This window comes from Lithobates pipiens, unplaced genomic scaffold (genome assembly GCF_037356315.1).
Source record: "Lithobates pipiens isolate NorthernLeopardFrog02 unplaced genomic scaffold, aLitPip1_a1.2 Scaffold_35, whole genome shotgun sequence".
NCBI classification, from domain to species: Eukaryota; Metazoa; Chordata; class Amphibia; order Anura; family Ranidae; genus Lithobates; species Lithobates pipiens.
The window spans coordinates 25,600,157-25,623,414 of NW_027507811.1; the positions used below are offsets into that span (position 1 = coordinate 25,600,157).

General features: G+C 44.0%; 2 protein-coding genes across 2 annotated transcripts; one reads left to right on the forward strand and one right to left on the reverse strand.

The window, feature by feature from the left end:
• Positions 1-855: 855 nt before the first annotated feature.
• On the reverse strand, positions 856-17,723 carry LOC143955223 (uncharacterized). Its single transcript, XM_077465306.1, is given in 7 exon segments — positions 856-2,957; positions 3,044-3,167; positions 3,562-3,747; positions 5,121-5,258; positions 12,473-14,202; positions 15,706-15,780; positions 17,570-17,723. Coding segments are annotated over 7 exon segments (3,504 nt in total). The 5' UTR covers positions 17,706-17,723; the 3' UTR covers positions 856-1,842.
• On the forward strand, positions 17,712-22,011 carry LOC143956339 (uncharacterized). Its single transcript, XM_077466555.1, has 5 exons — positions 17,712-17,804; positions 18,892-19,037; positions 19,278-19,412; positions 19,507-19,581; positions 20,776-22,011. The coding sequence occupies exons 2-5, from the start codon at positions 18,963-18,965 to the stop codon at positions 21,676-21,678; spliced, it is 1,188 nt and encodes a 395-aa protein (XP_077322681.1). The 5' UTR covers positions 17,712-17,804; positions 18,892-18,962; the 3' UTR covers positions 21,679-22,011.
• The last annotated feature ends 1,247 nt before the right edge of the window (positions 22,012-23,258 follow it).

Genomic DNA, 23,258 nt, shown 5'->3' on the forward strand with positions numbered 1-23,258 from the left:
ATATATATATATATATATATATATAATATTTATTATTTTTTATTTTATTTTTTAAGCAAAGACCCTAGGAAATAAAATGGTGATCGTTGAAATTTTTTATGTCACACGGTAATTGCGCAGCGATTTTTCAAACACAATTTTTTGGGAAAAAATATATTTTAATGAATAAAAAAAAAAAAAAAATATATATATATATATATATTGCAATATTTTGGTGAGCTATAAAATATGATGTTACGCCCAGTAAATAGATACCTAACATGTCACGTGTTAAAATTGCGCACGCTCGTGGAATTGCGACAAACTACGCTACTTAGCAATCTCCATAGGCAACGTTTTAAACGCCTTTACAGGTTACAAATTTAGAGTTAGAGTTAAAGAGGAGGTCTAGTGCTAGAATTATTGCTCTCGCTCTAACGTTTGCAGCGATACCTCACATGTGTGGTGCGATCACTGTTTACATATGCGTTTGCTTCTGCGTGGGAGGGACGGGTGTGCGTTACATTTTTTTTTTGTTATTTCTTTTATTTTATTTTTTTACACTGTCCCTTTAATTATTATTTGTTGCGCACTTTTATTCCTATGAAAAGGAATATAAACATTCATTGTAATAGAAATAAGGATGACAGGTCCTCTTTATGGAGAGATCTGAGGTCAAAAAGTCCCCAAACCTCTTCTTTTACCTTTAGGCTCCATTCACACTTGTGCGGCTCCAAAGTCGAGCGAGTTTGGAGTGCAACTTTGGATGGGCGAGTCTTGGATGTAGCTTGTCCCTCTGCAAAGTCGGACCCACTGTTGCATGTATAACATTTAGGTATGACTTTCACGCAACTTTTGAGGGTTAACATTGAAGCCTATTGCCCTCAAATTGCCTGACACCCTTGTGCAACTGGTCATGCGACTTTGGACATCACATGACAAGTCGTACCCCACGTTTTCACGTACTACTTTGGTTCAACTTTCATGAAATTTGAGGGCCAAAGACTTCAATGTAAACCTTCAAAAGTTGCATGAAGTTCATACCTGAATGTTTTTTATGCAACGGTGGGTCCAAGTTTGCAGAGGGACAGCAAATCACATCCAAGTTGCACTCCAAAAGTTGCCCCGACTTTAGAGTCGCACAAGTGTGAATGGAGCCTTAAAAGCAAAAGATCAAAAAAAATATATATTCTGATCTTTTGATTGAGATAAAAAAAAAATTGTGCACTTCCTCCCTGAACCGGAAGTGACGTCATGATGTCGCTCTGGTCCTCCAAGGCCATAGAGGCAATCAAAGATGATCTGGTCTCTGTTCGCCTCTTTGACCAGACGGGCGCACCATTCGATCGTTTCTCGTGAGCCAGCAGAATAGCTAAGCATGAGAAACAACAGCGAACAGGGGGGTTGGGGAAGGTCACCTACTGCTACTTCTGAAAGTGTTTTAGCAGCTCATGAGGCATTTGGAATGTTAGCTGCTGGCTGAAAAAAATGATATTGGGATTATGGATGATAGCTTCAGCCATAATACCGGTAAACCACTTGAAAACCGCAACATACTGTATATAGATATATATATGTTTTGCAGTTGGCTTAAGGAAACATCAAACACACTTAAGGTATTCTAAAGAGGCCTCCCATGCTATATGATTAAGCGAAATGTGTCAGTTACATCAGCAGGGTGGAGTGTCTTCAACAGTGGTGGAACAATAAAGTTGTGTTTATTCTTATAGAACAGCAGGGTGCAGCTTCCTATTATGGTCTGAGGCCTCTTATGATACCCTACTGTATACTATTTGAGCATTCCTTAAGTGCAACCTGATGAATCAGGACCAACAGCTTCCGAAATTATCCTCCCATACAACATTATTCTTTTCTCATTGCAGGCACTGGCCCTCCGGAGGAAAGGGACGTGTTGGGTGAAGAGAGTTGTTTCTCAGTGTGATTGCTCTGGTGTTTGACTAGGGAGGTCTTACAGTGGAAACCTCTCCCGCACTGTTCACAGGAATAAGGCCTCTGCCCCGTGTGAGTCCGCTGATGCAAGAGGAGGTTCGACCTTTGGATGAAACGTTTCCCGCAATCAGAGCAACAGTAAGGCCTTTCCCCCGTGTGGATCCTGAGGTGCCGGGTGAGGTCAGAGTTTTTCAAGAAGGCCTTCCCGCATTCGGAGCAGGAGAATGGCTTCACCCGGCTATGGTACTTCCGGTGTTTGGTGAGGCGGGACTTTGAGACAAAACACTTCCCGCACTCGGAGCAGTAGAAGGGCTTGTCGCCACTGTGGACCCTCAGGTGGGCCCGCAGGACGGCGTTGGTGACAAAGCATTTCCCGCACTCGGGGCATCTAAAAGGCTTCTCGCCCGTGTGAGATCTTTGGTGGGTGACCAGGTGGGCATTCTTGATGAAGGACTTCCCGCACACGGAACAGGGGAACGGACGCTCACCCGTGTGAATGCGCTGGTGGGTGACGAGCTGCGAGTTGTAGAGAAAACATTTGCCGCACTCCGAACAGGAATACGGCTTCTGTCCAGTGTGGATTTTACGGTGTTTGATGAGCTCGGCATTGGTCTCAAAGCTCTTTCCACAACCGCAGCAACCGTAGAGTTTATCCTCATTGGGAGTTTTGGTGGAAGGGGCGTTCTCGGCTATGCGTTGACCAGATCCAGAGGAAGGTTCTTCAATGGCCATAGAAACCTTCTGGCTCTGACAGCTTTCCAAGCATGGGGGATGTTTGTCAGCCGAGAGGGGGATCTCCTTAGTAGGAGCAGATGAAAGTTGGATATGAAGGTTGGGTATGAAGACATCAGGTTGGTGGAGATCTTCTTCAGTTGAGGGGGGCTCCTTCTTAATAACAGTAAATACATATGACGGAGAGTCCGTAGGTGGGGAGACGTAAGAGCTGGACAGGTGTTCCTCAGATGAGAGATTTTCTTCCTTAACAATCATCAGATGAACATCTTCAGCCAACTCATTGTGAAGATCACCTAAAAATAAAGGGATTGTGTTAAAAAGTCAACAAATCTCATCTCCCTCCCCATAAAGAAAAACAAAAAAATAAAACTATCCTTACCCGGTGATGTGAGGGGTGGTTGCTCCTCCATCATGACGTCCTTGTAGAGATCCTTGTGTCCTTCTAAATACTCCCACTCCTCCATGGAGAAATAGACAGTGACATCCTGACACCTTATAGGAACCTGACACACACAATGATACAGTCACCATCCAGACCAGCCTTTCTCAACCTTTTCAACACAGAGGAACCCTTGAAATAGTTCTCTGGTTTCGGGGAACCCCTGCTAAAAAATGTAAATCTACAATTCACGATACATTAGTGTGATTGTCAGTGAGAAGAATGGTCCTTACGCTTGTGGTCATTGGGAAGAATTACCTCCTTACAGATAGTTAAAAAGATCAATGGTGTGAGTGGGAACTTATCTGAGAGGCAGAAATTGCCCAATGCTAAAGGAACCCCTAGCAACCTCTGGGAGGAACCCTAGGGTTCCACGGAACCCAGGTTGAGAATCAATGATCCAGACACATCCCTTGTCTGTTACTGGATAATGTCCCAGAATTCCCGGCACCGCTCACCTCTCCTGTCAGCAGATCAATGATCTTCTGGGTGACTTCTAGAATCTTCTTGCTGTGGCTTCTCCCGGGTCTAAGGGCGGGAGGTGGGGGATCTGTGATTGGGCTGTGAGTCCTGCTCCATCCTCCTGATATACAACAGTTGGTGGATTCCACATGGTCACCGGGCTTCTTCATAGGCCCATAATCCTAAGTAGAAAATGAGTGCACTTTACAAAGAATTAGTGCCCGTTCACACTACCGCGACTTGACAGGCGACTTAGCCGCCTGAGAAGTCGCGCTCCGTTCTGTACTATGGAACCGTTCTAATAGGAGCGACTCAAGTCGCTCCGACTTAGAAAAAGGTTCCTGTACTATTTTTGGGGCGACTTCAGACGACTTGCATTGACTTCTATACAGTAGTCGTTTTGCAAGTCGCTGCTGAAGTCGTGTGCAGGTCGTGTCTGTGAGTCACGCTGCAAGTCGTGTCGCCCTTGTGTGAACGGGCACTTACAGTAATAATGTTTCTTTCTTACAATCCTTTGCCAGGTCTGTGTTTTATAAACAGAGATAAGAGTGATGTCATGTGACCTCCCAGAATCCTCCTCACCTCTCCGGTCAGCTTCGTGTTTTATTAATAGAGATAAGAGTGATGTCATGTGACCTCCCATAATCCTCCTCACCTCTCCGGTCAGGTCTGTGTTTCATTAACCAGTTCCCGACCGTCTCGCGCAGATATACTGCGGCAAAATGGCTCTCCTGGGCGAAAGCCCACATGGGTACGTCTTACCCTTTTTCGGCCACCAGAATGCAAGCGTGTGTGCCCACTGCACGGCGGGGGACCCAATGCGCATGGCCGGCGGGCGCAATCGCATGCACGAGTGCTAGCACAGGGATTTGTGTGTGTAAACACACAAATCCCTGTGCTGTCAGAGGAGAGGAGCCATATCGATTGTTCCTACTAAGTAGGAAAAACGATACGTCTCCTCTCCTAGTCACTCTCATCCCCACACAGTTAGAATATGCTTAGAGAACACACAGTTAACCCCTTGATCGCCCCCCTAGTGTTTACCCCATTCCTGCCAGTGACATTTACACAGTATTTAGTGCATTTTTATAGCACTGATCGCTGTATAATTGTGAATGGTCCTAAAAAGGTGTCAAAAGTGTCCGATCTGTCCGCCATAATGTCGCAGTCCCGATGAAAATTGCAGATCACCTCCATTAGTAGTAAAAGCCAGTTAAAGCGACGCAGTGCCAAATTGTAAAAAGTGTTCTGGACAGGAAGGGGGTAAAATCTTCCGGGCTGAAGTGGTAAATAGAGATGAGAGTGATGTCATGTGACCTCCCAGAATCCTCCTCACTTCTCTGGTCAGGTCTGTGTTTTATTAATAGAGATAAGAGTGATGTCATGTGACCTCCCAGAATCCTCCTCACTTCTCTGGTCAGGTCTGTGTTTTATTAATAGAGATAAGAGTGATGTCATGTGACCTCCCAGAATCCTCCTCACTTCTCTGGTCAGGTCTGTGTTTTATTAATAGAGATAAGAGTGATGTCATGTGACCTCCCAGAATCCTCCTCACCTCTCCGGTCAGCAGGTAGATGATCTCCAGGGTAAGTTGTAAGATCCTGTCCCTCTTGTGACTTCTGCCCTTCTTCATTCTTGGTTCAATCACTGGGACGCTGTACAGAGAAATATCTTTTTTTATATTTATTATTCTCTGATCTCACAGCATTGTATAGAGGAGAAATAAAAAAACATCACCTAACAATTAGGAAATGTTACATCTGAGAGGGAAGCGACTGGATGAATACGGAATGCAGCAAATTTGCCGCAATGCCATCTTCTCACACATACGTTAAATAACGGAGATTACCTTTTTGTTTCTGCCAATCAGATCATCACTGCCGTCTCCCCCCTCCTCCTCGGAGCGATAATAAATCAACACACAAGGTTTACAGTCTCCTTCCCAGCTTCAGCCCCCTTCTTCTGCCTCCATCTGCAGTAGCTCTCTGGAATCATCTACTACTGCCTGGTCCTAAAGTTGAAAAGGGATTCTGGGAAGTGGAGTCCATTTGGTTCTCAAATGACCAGAGGAGAATTATCCGCCAACTACACGGCCCACAATGCCCAGCAGCATCCAGTTCCTGCATTACCCAGCGAGTTCCGTCTTCTGTGTTTCAAAGCGCTTCCTGTTTGCATTCCACAGACTGCTGTCAAAGTTAGAAGGAATGGCTGGGAACCACAGAGTAGGGACGGTGAAATAGAGTTCACTGCTACCATCTTGTGGTTATTTTGCTAACTGAACACCTCAACGTTTTTTATGTTTAGGTTTAAAAAAAAAAAAAGAAAAATTACGAAAAAAACAAACTAATAATTATATATATTATTACTTATATATAAGTTTTTCAAGGAGCTGGAGCTGCATGGAGGTAAGCCCGACTTTTGGAAGCCAAAAACTATCCACAGGTTGATTAGGGCATCGGAAATTGCTGAGAGTGTTCCAGGCTTCCCTTCAGCCACTTGCAAAGTGGTCTGGAGAAATGAGAAAAAAAAAAAAAGAGACTCACCAACAGGGACAAATATCCAGCATGAATGGCAATCCAAGGGGGGGGGGGTTGCCGCTCAGGACATTCATGCATGCCAGAAACCTGTGCAGTACAGGCACTGCCCTTTTTTGTATCATCCAGGAGGAAACTGCTTTGCACGTTTTCTGGGAGTGCCCCTTTGTGCAGGGCCCTTTTAAGGGCCTTGGAACCCGAACTTAAAGATTTTGTGCCACAGACTGCAATCACACACTCCCCCCCCCCCCGTGTATCCTTGGCAGTTCAATAAAGATTCAGGCCTGTGAACTCTTTTTCCTCCTCCCCCCATCCCCTATCACACCTGTTGCCTGTCGAAATGCAATTTGACTGAAACGTTATACGATTTACTAGTAACATGCTTTCGAGGTAATGCGGCGTCATGCATGACGTGAGGTTTCGGGGTATTTATTACTCTGCAAAACACGTTAGGCATAATTACCGCAGGATGAATCTAATTTATTTGTATGCTTGGAACTGCATTTTTATGTAGTGTATTCATGCGCTGTGTCGCAGTACAGAGTGGAATGTACCCTGTTGTAGTATTTGTTTTTTGTATATTTTAATGCAAAATGAGGCGTACATTTTCAATCAAAAAAAAAAGCACCCTCTGGGTGCTGTTGTTCCTTCCACCAGCAAAAATGTCGCTTCAGGAATCTAGTGGGACGAACCACAGCGCCCGGGGGGGGTCCACTATCTCACACAACTGGCAGTGTCAGATAGCAGTGGTGCTGATAGCTCGGCATGGGAGTAAAGAATGCTGGGAGAAGGCGTCTCCTGTATACGTGTAGCGAAGCCCCGAATGCCTTTCTTGTTCTCAGTTCTGGTTTACCGAGGTGTGTAGCTAAGCCTATGAATGTGCGCTCTGTGATCTCCAATGATTACATGAATGCACTGCAGTGGAGGAAATGCCTTCCGTGTTAAAGCAGACACAGATTGTCTGAATGTGAACAAAGCAGAGATTGCACTGGGCTGGGACTATGATGTAAACTCTGTACAGCACTGCGGTATATGTCAGAGCTATATAAATGTATAATAATAATAGTGTGTGACTGTGGCCGGGACATTAGAGAGTAAGCTCCTCTGGTACAGAGACTGATGTGACTGGCTCAGTGTTGTCTGTACAGCGCTGCGGCATATGTCAGAGTTATATAATAAAGTTCAAATATCTTGCAATGAAACGAGATTTTATTTTAGAATAATGTTACCAGAAAAAAAAAAAAAAAGAGAAGTAAAAAAATAAAAAAAAGTGACCAGTGTGGATGTTTCTCCCAAAACCGCTCAGACCTGTGATGGCCGCTCATTCACATGGATTCACCTGGAACAATCAGTTGGTTGATGAGGAAAGGAGCAAACGGCAACAGCTTTCTCAACCAATCAGATTCCATTCTCCTTCCGTCATGCGCGGCAAAGTTTTAATTGGTTACTCACCATCTGCCCCAAAAGCACAATTCCAACCAGGACACAATAAACCTAAGCACTCTATGTTCCCTTAAGGCCTGTACAGGCTCTTGAAGTGTCCACTGGTGTCGGGAATGCAGACACAGTGGGTGTTGTGATATGGCTGAACCGGAGTGACTCCATCTTTATAAGTTCATATAAGATTAACTTGGGTTAACCTGTTAGTTTAAACTCTGTATTTACAGACTGTAGCGGTTTTCCTATAAAGCATACATATAAGAAAATATAGCTTGCATAAGCAGTTTTATTCTGTATTGTCTAAATAAAGAACTTGTGTCTCAATATGTGTGGGCCACAGGACTCATGACTGTGACTCATGAAAGCAGATGACATAATTAATGATATGTAATGTACACCTCTGTATTAACCACCCCCATGTTCTATGCAATGATTGGCTAATAATAGCGCATATAAATTGTGGATCCGCCCAGAATTAAACCAGACAAGCTCTGAACACCAACTTTGACTCATCTCTTCTTGTCTTCAGCAAAATGCTGTCTCCTTAGTGCTGCAGTGCTAAGCGGATTTCGTAAGTGTGGTAATTGCCGTAATTATACCTCGCTGGTCTTTTTCAGGTATATAGAAATACCATTTTAATTACAACAGTGGGGTCTGTGGAAGTCCCTTCTCTCATTAGGCAAAATGAACATTTTAAGAGTCTGCACGGATGTGACGCAACATCACTGTGCTGCCTGACAATAGCCATTCCATGGGAAGGTAGAAGCTGTCACAGGCAGAAAAGAGGGGCCAAGCCCCGATTCCGGCTAGGTTCATATCTATGCATTTCGGGAACGCAAGCAAAATAGCGTGCTTTCCTGACACGCACTGCCCTTTAGCAGACGCACTGCGATGCCATTATTGGTAATGGAATCCCCACACATCTGCAAACGTGCGTCAAACCGCATCATATCACAGGTTCAGTGTGGCACATTTTTTGGAAAAGGGTTACGGGCTTCTTCTCACGCAAAGGACAACCAATTAAAATGAATAGGTGGTACTACATGAGACTTGTGAATCTCAGTCGCACCTGTGGGTGTGAACAGAGCCTTAACTGCACCCCCTCACACATACACACACACATACACACATCTGTAAACGTGTGATTTTGCATGCTCCAAACTGCCTGGTGCCTGGGGTTTGGTGCGTTTTTTAAAAATAGGGTCAGGGGTATCTTTTTTGTGTTTTTAAAATCAATAGACTGCTCTACACGTGAAGCAAGGGAACCAACTGAAAACGCATACAGTCGCCCCTGTAATTGTGAACCAAGCCTTGGGAACTGCTTTTCTGTGTTTCTCATGTGTAGGGAGCCCAATGAAATGTATGTGCAAACAATATGAACCTCCTGTACTCGAGATAGCTGTTCCGACTGTGGTGAACCTTAGCTCTTCAGAAACTTGACTCTAAGCAAGACCTTGCAGCCCCCTATAGAATTGTGAGGAGTCCAAAAAGAACAATAAAAACAGAGGAGGCATCAGCCTCGCACATTACCTTACTTACTTATTGCTCCTATCCCAACATGATGAAGACACTTCAAATGTTGATGCATTGCGAAAGTAGGGCTCTGAGGATACTCAAGGTTACTACCCTCGATAATGCGGCAGCTATTTGAAGTGTCTTAATAGATATGGAGCGCTATTTCCTGTGTTAAACCATATACAATGTGACAATGTACAATTTATGAAATGATCATTGTGCAGAAGATAATACTTGATGCAAATATGCTTCAATATAATGAAAATGAATAAAGTGACTGATGCATAAGCCACACTATAAAAACAGTACTCAACATTTTTAAACATTTAATAAACTTATTATAAATAAGTGCCTTTTGTGATTCTTATTTGTAACACACAAAGTTTATATAGTGAATGGATGCAGCATATGTGGAATCTCATTCAGATAATCTCCTGCATATGTCTCCTCTGCTTTCAATCATTGAGCATTGCAAGATGTCTATGTTCCGCTTCAAAACAATCACATATGTTTGAAGATATGATGTCTCATAAAAGGTAAAAAGTTGGCCTCTTACCAGATATGGTGGACCCCTATTACAGAGATCAAACTCACTGTAGGAGTATATTTGCCTGTCTGGATATCACCCTCTTGCTTTCTCCAATCCAACACATTTCCACAAAAATGTTGTCTACTGGGACATTTGTCATCTACTGGGAATCCCCAGTAGATTAAATTTTTGTGGAAACGCGTCAGTTCCCTGTAATGGCAGACAGCTTGTTAGATGAATGATATCACCGCCAGATACAATTTTTTCATGCCTGAAATTTCTGCCTTGTTGTAAGTGTAACTATTTTAATCCATGCCGTTTTACACTATGAGGCTTTTTCTTTCCTTATCTATATAATTTCCTGAAAATTTGGAGTTCCTTTACATTGTTATGGATATAAAGATCCGATATCAATACACTTGAGATTTCTAAGCCAGTTAATATGCTGAACACCCATGAAAGCAATCCAATCCCTTGGTCTTTGAATCGAGTTCAAGTCTGTGAGTTGCATGGAAGCAGGACAACCAAGAGGGTGATATCCAGACAGGCGAATATACTCCTACAGCGAGTATGGTCTCTGTAATAGGGGTCCACCATATCTGGTAAGAGGTCAACTTTAACCTTATGAGACTCCATCATATCTTCAAACATATGTGATTGTTTTCAAGCAGAACATATCAGACATCTTGCAAAGTTCAGTGATTCAAAGCAAAGGAGACATATGCAGAAGCTTGCCTGAATGAGATTACCACATATACTGCATCTATTCACTATATGAACTTTGTGTATTACAAATAGGAGTCACAAAAGGCGCTTATTATTTATAATAAGTTTATTGAATGTTTGTTCATTTTGAACTTTTTTGAGCACTGTTTTAATATTGTGGCTTATGCATCAGTCACTTTTATTAATTTTCATTATAATGAAGCATATTTGCATCAAGTATTATCTTATGCACAATGATCACTTTATTAATTATATAGTCACATTTTATATGGTTTAAACACAGGAAATAGCATTTCTTATTTATTAATACATTATTTTGACTTTATTCCTGGTCTCGAGTAGCAGCTGTTTCATCATTTAGACCAGCGCAGAGATTTCACATTTAACCACTGGGCACTTAAACCCCCTTCCTATCCAGACCAATTTTCAGCCTTCTGTGCTCTCACACTTTGAATGACAATTACTCAGTCATGCAACACTGTAGCCATATGAAATTTGTGTCCTTTATTTCACACAAATAGAGCTTTCTTTTGGTGGTATTTAATCAGCACTGGGTTTTTTATTTTTTGCGCTATAAATCAAAAAAAGACTGAAAATTCGGTAAAAAAAAACTAAAATTCTTTGTTTCTGTTAAAATTTATTGCAGACTATTGCAGCGTTGCAAAGCATTGCACAGTGTCGCAGAGTATTGCACAGTATGGGCAGAGTATGGGCAGAGTATTGTCACAGAGCAGTGCTGCGGGCACTACGCATCCAGCCCACATTGCTGCTGCAATCTCTCCCCCTCTCCCCTCGCACTGTACCGAGCGGTACAAAGAGGGGAGGGATGAACCGGCATCATGTCATGACATCCACCGACGCCCTCCCAGAAAAACCCGACCACGCTGTAGCCATCTTTTGGCTATGGCCCGGTCGGCAAGTGGTTAAACATTTGAAGTGTCTTGCCCATGTTGGGATTGGAGCAGTAGACAAGATGACGTGGGACATTGATGTGCTAAGTACCCTATGTCATTTTATTTCTTCAACAAAAGGTTTTATAAAAAAGGTATTGCACAGGGCTGGTGCACCCTCCGTTTTTGCTGTTCCATTGAAATGTATGGGCTGCCCTACACATGGGAAACATTTGCATGCTCAGTGCCACCTGTAGGCGTGAACCAAGCCTTAAAAGGCAGAATGCATAAAAATATAGAAGCTTACGTCAATGTCAACAATTATTCTTATAAGCAATCATACCGTTACATGCCTGGTATCTGTCCCCCATTGTTTCCATTATATCATGCTAAAAACATAGGGAAATCTCCCAGTGCATCATGGGAGGTGACTTTTTTATTTGAAAAGGGAACATCCACACATTTTTGTAAAACATTCAAATCTGTACACATGTATCTAATGATTAGAGGCTTAATGCATTTTCTCCTTTCACAGAAAGGGTCATATAGTGTCCAAAGTGGTAAGAGGATTATAGAATGTGGCCATTTCCCAGGCTGAGTTCTTTATTAACCTAAGGACTCAGGATGCCGAGAGAAAAAGTTGTTAAGAGTGCGACTTGGTGACTTTACTAGACATAGTTCCCTGAGGAAGTCTGTTCCCTGAGGAAGTCTACCCTTTAGGCCGAGCTGTTTCCCAAAGTTCAGTTGGTTGTGTACTACCATCACAACCATTGGTCATGTCTGGGTTACCACCCGATCCTCTGCAAGTTGCCCACTGCAGTTCTCACCTACACTAATCAGCCTGCTGATAGTGAAAGTGCTGAAGTTGGGCTGGTCATCAAGTCCCTTGCTTTTGGAGAACCAAACGTTGCGACAGCCACCAGTCGATCACTGGGTGCTTCGGGTACAACACTGAGGTAAATGGGAGCTTCAACTTGGACATCTGCCTTCTTACTGGTTGGTTATCAGGCTTTTTCCAACCAGGCCAACTTCAAACACATAACTGAAGTGAAGGACAGTTTGGGCCCCCACCCTGATAGTTAAGGTAAGCGGCTGCTCTCTTAGGAGCAACACTTGCATTTATCTCAAGGCTTTCCTTATAGTTAGCATGTTGCCTCTAGAAAAGACAATAATAACTAGCATGCTCCCACAAGGTAGGTCAAAAGTAGGTCCTCTCAAGGAGGACATCCAATGTGTACCTGTGCCAAGCTCAGTCCTTCACTTGGGATCATACTATGGTGCGCTTTACATAGTCACAATTCGCTAAAGATGACAAAGGTCCCGGAGATGATGGTGACAATGATGCTGTTGGCAACGAGGAGGATGATATCAAAGATGCGGCCAGTGGTGGTGACGGAGGAGGTGGAGGGACTTTGTGGCTCTTCTGGTGGTGGACCAATTTAAATTTTGACTCATAGTAGATTCCGCAAGTCCGGCAGGTGAAGCGTCTCTCCCTGGTGTGGATCCGCTGGTGGGCCTCCAGGTTGGCCTTGGTGTAACAGCCCTTTAGGCAGATCGAGCACATGAACGGCTTCTCGCCTGTGTGAATGCGCCGATGGACGGCGAGGTAGTAGGTGCTAACAAAGTACTTTCTGCAGATCTCGCAATATGGGTTCTCACCCCTGTGGCTGCGTTGGTGCTCCACCAAATACGTCTTGGTGGTGAAACCCTTCCCGCACTCGTGGCAAGGGTATGGTTTCTCTGGGCCGTGAGTCTTTTGGTGACTGAGCAGGTGTGCGTTCTGGGTAAAGGATTTCCCACACTTGTGGCACACGAACGGCCGCTGACCTGTGTGGCGCTTTAGATGCTGGGAGAGGTTGGCAAACTGGGAGAAGCACCTTCCACACTCCGAGCACGGATATGGCTTCTCCCCTGTGTGACTACGCTGGTGGATTACGAGTTCTGCCCTGGTGATGAAGGACTTGCCGCATTCTGTGCAGGAATAAGGCTTCACGCCTGTGTGGATCTTGCGGTGCCTCATTAGGCCGCGCTGGTAAGAGAAGCATTTCCCTCACTCGGCGCAGGCGTACGGCTTGCTCCCTGTGTGAGTCAGCTCGTGTTTGGCAAGCTGGTCACTGTCGGGGAAGCGTCGCCCGCACTCGCCGCAGGTGAACAGCTCCTCTCCACTGTGGATGGTCTGGTGTTTGAGGAGGTTGGCTTTGCTGGTGAAGCTCTTCCCGCACTCTGAGCAGAAATGAGGCTGCTCTTCGGGGTGGGTGGCCTGGTGGTGGTCATCAAATTCTGAGACGTTGGAAAAAGACAGGCCGCACTCTGAGCAAATGTATGCACCATCCCCGGAGTTCATATACTGCTCACCGCTATACAGCTGCTCTTCCGTATCCGGAGTATATTTGGACTCTTCATCATTTTCACTGAGCGTTTCTTCCTCACTCAAGTCTGACTCCTCCTTAAGATCAGAAGGTGAATCCTGCAGTGGATCCATCGGCATAGAAGCCTCAGGGAGGGAAAGAAGCTCTTTACCTTCAGCCCAGAATGGTTCCTCCTTAATAGACTTTAAAGACAAGGGTGGAGAAACGTCCATTTGTGTGACATCATCTTCTTCTTCTTTAGGTCCCAGAGGTTCCGCTTTACCATTATTGCCCACACATTGTGAATTGGTGGTTGTATCAAGGTCATTGTGTGGGAAATGTTCTCCTTGACACCAGGCAGGTTCTTCTTTAATGCAGGTAGTAGTAGCCTCTGCAGGATGTGATGAAGGGTCAGGAAACAGGGGATCTTCTTCCTCCTTAACAGGACTTGACTTTTCCTCATCATCTTCTGCAGTATGGCGGTCCGTAGGATGATCGGAGGGTAAAGTCCTAACAGGGACATCTTCACACAAGGTCTCTGTCCTGTCTGGTGTGGGAATTCTGTCACATGTGGGGCTTATAATAACATTCTCGTCTTCATTTTTACAATCCGGTGACGGAGGATCATTAGAGTTGGGTTTTCCACACAACAGATCTGTTGGGAGAAAAGCCAAGATGGTGAGAGGATGGAGACAAAAACCAGAATATCATACAATAGTCACACTTCTGCTGACGAGTATTACATAAAGGGTTAACACAAGGATAGTTACAGGTTTAAAAGATCACCTCCCCTGATGGGGAAATTTAGATTTCCTTATTAAAGTTGTCTCACAAGATCTTAAAAAGCCTCCAAAGCCTGGTTACCTTAGTTGACTTCATACCAAAGGAACAGACCGAGTCCTTGGTCAAAGATCATGTTGCTTGCATGTTATACCTACAAGCATTTGTGTGATCTCTCTTTGCACATCTTGAATACAACCCTGAAAATGTAAATGATCACATAACAGCGATATAACCTCCCCCCACCGCCAACCCTCTGAAGCTCCAAATAGGAGAAAGCCCTATATTAGATCTATGTTGGAACTTACATAGGGCTAATGACCTCCCTATGGATCTGGCAAATGGCCGCTCAAGGTGCCAATCGGTCCACCTTTGCTAGCATCAGAGACTGTGTGCTGGATCGACTTGATCAGTCACTGGTTGTTGGACCCATTCATCTCCTTCATCCCATCCAGGGCCACATCATTTACTTCATGCCGGGCCACATCATCTCCTTAATCCCGTGCCACATCATCTCCTTCATCCCATCCCGGGCCACATCATCTCCTTCATCCCGGACCTGGGCCACATCATCTCCTTCATCCCGGACCCGGGCCCTATCATTTACTTCATCTCTCACATGGGCCACATCATCTCCTTCATCCCGGGCAACATCATCTCCTTTATCCCAGACCCAGGCCCCATCATCTCCTTCATCCCGGACCTGGGCCACATCATCTCCTTCATCCCTCACCCGGGCCACATCATCTCCTTCATCCCTCACCCGGGCCACATCATCTCCTTCATCCCATCCCGGGCCTCATCATCTCCTTCATCCCATACCGGGCCACATCATCTCCTTCATCCCATCCCGGGCCACATCATCTCCTTCATCCCTCACCCGGGCCTCATCATCTCCTTCATCCCATCCCGGGCCTCATCATCTCCTTCATCCCATCCCGGGCCTCATCATCTCCTTCATCCCATACCGGGCCACATCATCTCCTTCATCCCATCCCGGGCCACATCATCTCCTTCATCCCTCACCCGGGCCTCATCATCTCCTTCATCCCATCCCGGGCCTCATCATCTCCTTCATCCCATCCCGGGCCTCATCATCTCCTTCATCCCATACCGGGCCACATCATCTCCTTCATCCCATCCCGGGCCACATCATCTCCTTCATCCCTCACCCGGGCCTCATCATCTCCTTCATCCCATCCCGGGCCTCATCATCTCCTTCATCCCGGACCCAGGCCCCATCATTTACTTCATCCCTCACCCGGTCCACATCATCTCCTTTATCCCAGACCCAGGCCCCATCATCTCCTTCATCCCGGACCTGGGCCACATCATCTCCTTTATATAGAACCCAGACCACCATGCCCACTCCTCTTACCTGGAGACTGGAGCGGATTCTCCATCATAACATCCTTGTATCCTTCTGAGCAGCTCTGTGACATCACAGCTCGGCCTAGGATCAAAGAATGGATGAAACTTTATCATATACACAAGATTTTTAATACCACCCCCCCACCACCAATTACTGTTTCACAGCACACCCACCACATTTAACACCTGCTCTTCATTACTAACCTCACAAAATTATTTTTTTCCAAGAGAACCTGTAGCCATTTCACTAGGGGTGCACCGATATATAATTATATTATTAGGAAAAAAAATTATTTTATCATGTACTGCTTATATTTTTTATTTTTTTGCATAGCAGAGACCCTTGAGCAGGGTTAGGCAACCTTGGCCCTCCAGCTGTGGTGAAACTACACATCCCATCATGCCTCTGCCTCTAGGAGTCATGCCTGTGATTGTCGGGGTCTTGCAATGTCTCATGGGACTTGTGGTTTCACCACAGCTGGAGGGGTGAGGCCCCCGCCCTAGAGAATAAAATGGAGGTTGTTGCAATATTTTATGTCACACGGTATTTGCACAGCGGTCTTTCAAACGTAACTTTTGGGGGAAAAAAATACTCTTCTACGAATAAAAAAAAAAAAACAACAGTAAAGTTACATAGACTCACATGGAATAGCATGTCATTGCCATCATTCCTTGATATATCGACATATTAGAATACCTCAACAATGGGACTTTATAGGCAATATTCATTGACCAAAAAATAGTAATTATCATTTCACAGATAAACAAAAATATTTATTGATACACAATCGTTGAGGTATTCTAATATGTCGAAACAACAGTCAAGTTAGCCCAATTTGTTTGTATAATGTGAAAGATGATGTTACACCACGAGAATCGTGATCTTTATACTAAGCGAGAAAATCGTTTAATTAACGATTATTTTATTAATTAACTTATTTAAGCCAGAATCATGCCACTCTATGTTGACTGTTTTATTTTGTACTACTGTGTGCTACCCAAAAATGTCCGATCTTGTAACTCTAAACTTTAATAAAAAACCTTGATACAAAAAAAAAAAAAAAATCGTAACTACAATAACAATACAAAAAAATAACATAAATTCTAATCAATACTAACTGTTATAATAACGCTAAAAATACCAAAACTAATAATAGTAATTAAAAAAATATATATATATATATATATATATATATTTTATTTTGCATAATAATATCACTTAAGATATACAATTTAATTGGTGCGGTCACTATAGTCAATAAAAAGAAAATAATGACATTTTTTAAAATGAGATATAGATATATATATATATATATATATATATATATATATATATCTCATTTTAAAAAATGTCATTATTTTCTTTTTATTGACTATAGTGACCGCACCAATTAAATTGTATATCTTAAGTGATATTATTATGCAAAAAAAAAAAAATATATATATATATATATATATATAAAAAACATTATACCAATGCTAAAAGTGAATAAAATAAAATTAATAAAATAATTATCATTATACCAATGCTAAAAGTGAATAAAATAAAATGAATTAATAAAATAATTAAAATTATACCAATGCTAAAAGTAAATAAAATAATAATTTTACGATTATAATGTCCCTGTTAAAAATAATAATAATAATAATAATGGCTGAGTTTCAGCGCCCCCTGCTGACGGCCCACTGTATTGACTAGTGTACAGCGGCCTCCACTGGCCGCTCCGCTGTACTTCGCCCCCTCTATAGACTTGTGAGGAGTCCTCAGTCCCCCTCACACACTCCGCTAACAAAAGGAACCTGTAGTTAAGGCCCCAGTCAGCTCCACCCATAACAGTAGCACCCAGAGGGGGAAATTCCACCCCACTCACCCGCTATCAGCCCTTCACATACACACACACCACCCTCCTCTCCTGCAGCGTCCTCCGCTGTCTGTCCTGACCGGAAGTTGCTAATAAAGCATTTCCTTCCCCCGTGCGTTCCAGCCTGGCTCTGCCTGACAAGCATCCTGTGGGTGGCTGGACAGGAAGGCGCCAGAAAGAGACGTGGAACGCAGAAGGCGGTAGTGCGCTGGAACGCAGAATGGACAATAGAGAGTGGATGATGGTAGGATGTAACTTGTATTGTACAATTAAAGCTTTTCCCCGGTATTCTGACCCTGCCTGTGGGGAGAGACCTGAACACGCTGTCTTTCATCCTATATATATAATTGTATTAGCTTGTGTAGCTTCACAATGAGCAGTAAACACACAAGTCCCTCATCTTTAGGGTTGTCACTTCTTCTGAGGACAAAAAACAGGATTAACTATTACAAACATTGGGAACAAGTCTTTTTTTTTTTTTTTTACCAGCTAGGCGGTAACCCAATCCCCACCCTGTGCCGTGGCACTGAAAACCCTCTGCTGCCCCTAACAGTCATCTTTTGGACCAGCACACTGCTGATGAATGACCACCGACACTTACCATGGGGTTCCTGACCTCTGACCTCCTCCTGTTCCCAGTCCCACCTCTATGACCCCTTAATCATGCATGGTCAATTGACCTACACCCAACAACTTCACTACTTGAGCTGCCCCTCTCTTCCGCTACCAAAAGCAATCAAAATGGCCTTAAAGGGTTTTCTTATGCATCCTAAACATTGTTGAGGTGTCAGGTTGTCACGAGGGTCCAACACAAGTCAGCAGGACCCTACCTTAGAGTTGCCACCTCATCCCTTTAAACCCGAACACCTTTGAATTACATGGGTTCTGAGGCGAATTAAATGCAGATAAGGCACCAAGTGAGCTTAATTACCACCTTAATCAGCCACAGAACCCATGTAATTAATATGTGTTCGGGTTTAAAGGGATGAGGTGGCAACCATACCCTACCTACAGCAACACCAGAGACCCTCTGGCCAATGCATGAGATGCTTAATGGATCCAGCAGGTAGGCATTGAGGAAGGAACCAGAAACCATTTGGCCACAACTATGAGGAAGACATTGTGGTGCACACCTCTGTACGTGGGTGGTCTTAGATTCAGTTCCGAACTTTTACATTTTAGAATTCCTGAAATAATAATAATAAAAAAAAAAGGATATTTGGATTTCATGAACAAGGTGCAGTTGGGAAGATTTTGTATTGTGGTCCTTCAGCAACCACACAGCTAGTTCACCTTCAGCCCTGACATGGACCCCACCTTGTCTCTTTCAGCTGTTCTTCTAGAGTCCCGAATCTGAGATTCTTCCTATCAATCCACGCCGGGTACAGACCCGGAACTGAGGATGAAGAACTGGATCACTATGACTGAGAGGATATTAAACATCACCCTGGAGATCATCTACCTGTTGGCTGGAGAGGTGAGGAGGATTCTGGGAGGTCACATGACATCACTCTTATCTCTATTAATAAAACACAGACCTGACCGGAGAGGTGAGGAGGATTCTGGGAGGTCACATGACATCACTCTTATCTCTATTAATAAAACACAGACCTGACCGGAGAGGTGAGGAGGATTCTGGGAAGTCACATGACATCAATCATCTCAGCTACAGCGGGTTTACTTTTCTTTGTATTCAAAAATGATTATTTCTGTTTAGGAATATGAATTGGTAACAAAGACATCTATAGAGCATGGGACACCCAGAAGTTGTCCACGGGCTTTCCATGAAAGAATTAATGACAAGAAGATTCTACAACTGACCAACAAGATCATTGATCTGCTGACAGGAGAGGTGAGCGGTGCCGGGAATTCTGGGACATTATCCAGTAACAGACCAGGGATGTGTCTGGATGGTGACTCTTTTTTTTTTTTTTTTTTTAATGCAGGATTATCAAGAAGAGCTTGAAGGTCCATGTGTAACATCAGTAGAGAGAGAAGACAACCTGCCACTCCCACCACTGGTAAGATCCCGGCTTTGTAGTCTTGTGCCCTCTTGTTTATAAGCCATGTTTTCACTTTTATAGCAGTTTAGCTTGGCTGTAGTAGAAGGTCAGGCCGTTGGGGAGTTTCCACTGGCAGTGGTGTTCTGAGAAGCTGATTGGAAGTGTCCATGGGCTAGTCCATACTAGTCCATGGAGCCAAGTGTTGTCCTCCAGCCCAAAGTTCTTCCTTGGCCCTCTGCTCCCACATGGCCATCTTGGAACGATATTTCAAGCGTGCGCAAACACGCCTTACCAGGTCAATGAGACTTGGTGGAGACCCGCAGTGTGTCTGTTCAGGAAGTGCATCCCTGCCCATCTTACTTCTTTGTCCTAAACCTTCATCATCCAGCTGTCCTCACGCACTGTAACCCTGACGTTCAAAGAGACTCCCAGCCGGCCTCTCTCCAGAAGGACTGTCAGACCATCTCTATCTTATTCCTATATATTAGCCTTTCTCAAGTTTTTTGACACAAAGGAACCCTTGAAATAACCTTCAGGTCTTACCTCTGCCAATAATTACTATATCTACAGCTCACAAGAACATTTGTGTGGACAGCAAGTTGAGGCTTAAGAATACATAGAGGAATAAGGAACACTCCTGACATCGATAGGCTAAGAGTATGTCCCTTACTTTGGTGGTCAGTGGGAAGAATGTCCCTTACTTTGGTGGTCAGTGGGAAGAATGTCCCTTACATTGGTGACCAGTGGGAAGAATACCCCCTTACTTGGTGGTCAGCGGTAAGAATGTCTCCTTACTTTGGTCAGCGGGAAGAATATCCCCTTACTTTGGCAGTCAGTGGGAAGAATATTCCTTACATTAGTGGTCAATGGGAATAATGTCCCTTACATTAGTGGTCAATGGGAATAATGTCCCTTACATTGGTGGTCAATGGGAATAATGTCCCCAGCTGTTCTCAATTAAGGATCCATGGAGCCCTAGGGAACTCTAAGATATAGTACTTACATTTATATGAAATCATATTAGGCAGGTCTGAAAATATCCCTACACTTGGTCAACTGTTTTTTTTTTTTTTTTAACCTACGAAGTCCAGAATTTGTCTTTGTTGAGGAGTACTGTGGACACAGCCTACATGTTAGGCAGGACATTCACATGTGTAGTTTTGGACATGTCCCCACTTCCTCCTTAATGTGTGATCCACATTTGTCTTTCAGACACCTAGGCCGGAAGTCCACAGGTCTTCTTTCGGATGTAACATCTCAAATTCTCTGGTAAATACAGCAGTTCTTACAAGCCAAACACGAATACAGCAAGAACCAAACTCATGTGATGCCACCACATCTATCATTTCCAAGGAGAAATCCAACTCTAATAAACGAGAAGCGGGTGGCACCGACGTTCCCACAGCCAGTCTTACACGGCAGACACAATGCAACTCTACCCAAATTAAAGAGGAGTCCATCTCAAGTGAAGAAAACGATCTTGCCAGACCTTCCTCTCCCATGCACATAGAATATTTATCTGTCACCGTGAAGGAGGAATGCTGTGAGGGTGAAGGCAGTGGTCTCTCGGACTCTGATAATGAGGTGACACAGGAGGCAGTTGAAAAGTTGGGTTTCCCAGAATGTGAGAAGTCCTTCAGTTCAATGGAAAAGCTCATACGCTACCAGGCTTCTGACTTGGACTCGAAAGGCAGCGAATGTCTGGAATGTGGAAAGTTTTTTTCAAAGAAGTGCAATCTCCGGGTCCACCAGAGGTCCCATCGGGGGGAAAAGCCATTCTCTTGCGCTGAATGTAAGCAGAGCTTCTCCGTCAAGTCAACGCTGGTCAGGCACCTGAGGATTCACAGTGGTGAGAAGCCATTTGCTTGCCCTATATGTGGTAAATGTTTCCGGCAGAGCCAGTCACTGGTGGCCCACCAGAGATCCCACACGGGAGAGAAACCCTTCACCTGCCCCGTGTGTGAGAAATCCTTTAGCAGCAGCCAGTATCTGGTGGCTCACCAGCGCAGTCACACCGGGGAACGGCCCTATCCCTGCCCGGAGTGTGGCAAATGCTTCAGCAAGAAGCCCACGCTGGTTATACACCGTCGGATCCACTTGGGGAAAAAACCCTAGACCTGACCGGACTGTGGTAAATGTGTCATCTGGAGCTCTGCCTTTGCCATCCATCAAAAGACCCATGTGGCTGGTAAACACTACCCCTGCTCGGAGTGTGGCAAGTTCTACGGATCGAGGAAGACATTGATGTCTCACATGAAGTATCATAGTTTAGACCAAATTGCTAGTGCGTCAGTGTGACCTCCGAGGATGGAGACTTGTTGAACGTTCTCAATGGGCGGTGGAGGTGGCCTTTTCACAAAAAGAGGACCTTTCATTTTTTTCAGGTTCCCTATGTACCGATATATCATTAATGTACCTCTGTTACAGAAATAAAGCACTTTCCCCATATTCTAGGGTAGTCCTTACCTCAGTCTCCTATAGAAAACGCTTCCATTATCCATCCTGGTATTTGGGACAGAAAAACAGTAAGAAGGAAGTATTTCACCAGCTGACTTAATTAACACACCCCCTTACACCCCCGTCCCCCTCAGGAGATTGCTCCCATCCACCTCTACAGTTTCATGTTCTTCAATGCAATAATTATCACCGAGCTCTGTTCTCACTAAATAGAAAGCCATCAATTATTTTGTACCTTACCTTCTTCTTGTTCATTTGGCACAGTGTATAGGAGCTGAGTGATCACATAACAGCCTACATGGAGCAGAGCTGTAGTATTGAAAACAGAGAAAGTGTATCCCTGGAAGTCTGTAAACCTCACCATACACTATACATTCTGATTGTAGAATACCTTCTTCTTCTTACATACATCATTCACTTGGCAGAGTATGCAGGAGCTGAGTGATCACATAACAACCTATGTGAAGTAGAGCTGTAGTATTGAAAACAGGGAAAGTGTGTCCCTGGAAATCTGTAAAGCTCACCATACCCTATACATTCTTGTTGCACAAAACCTTCTTCTTGCATACATAGTTAATTTGGCAGAGTGTGCAGGAGCTGAGTGATCACATAACAACCTATGTGGAGCAGAGCTGTAGTATTAAAAACAGGGGAAGTGTGCCCGGAAGTCTGTAAAGCTCACCATACACTATTCATTCTGATTTGTACAATCTCCTTGGGTCTACCATCAACTGTGTAATGCAAAGGCCTGCCTGATTGAATACAGAGTGATTGGATAGATAGTTTAGTCCTAATATATAGTTTTGGTAAATCTAAAGAAGATTGTACAATATATGGCCACCTTTAAAGGAAATAAAACACAAGGTGGTATAGTAATAAGGGAGGTGTGGTCCAGAGTGGTAAAACACTCCCTATTCTTTGATGCAGTAAGGCAGTGAATGATGGGATATGAAGCTTCCTGGAATGTCACATGATCTACAGGAAGTGATGAAAGAAGAAAGCTTTTTTTTAAACTTTCAAACAAAGGTGGACATTAAAAGCTGCCATGGACTTGGTAAGTGAGAGATCAGCACATTGGGATGTCTTGGGCAGAAAAGAGATTAGAAAAGGCTTCTATTGATTATGAAAAGTGAAATTGTGCCTGAAAAGGTGAACCTAGCCTTCTCCCTAGGTGAAAGGGTCATTCCACGTTACATGTGCGTTGTATCTGATCTATGTTCCCTTCTGCCATGTGCAGA

Excerpts from the sequence above, each read along its gene's own strand:
- LOC143956339 (XM_077466555.1), top strand. The coding sequence starts at position 18,963 with ATGAAGAACTGGATCACTATGACTGAGAGGATATTAAACATCACCCTG. Across the intron at positions 19,038-19,277 it reads TCTACCTGTTGGCTGGAGAG|GAATATGAATTGGTAACAAA; the intron begins GTGAGGAGGATT and ends ATTTCTGTTTAG. Across the intron at positions 19,582-20,775 it reads ACCTGCCACTCCCACCACTG|ACACCTAGGCCGGAAGTCCA; the intron begins GTAAGATCCCGG and ends TTTGTCTTTCAG.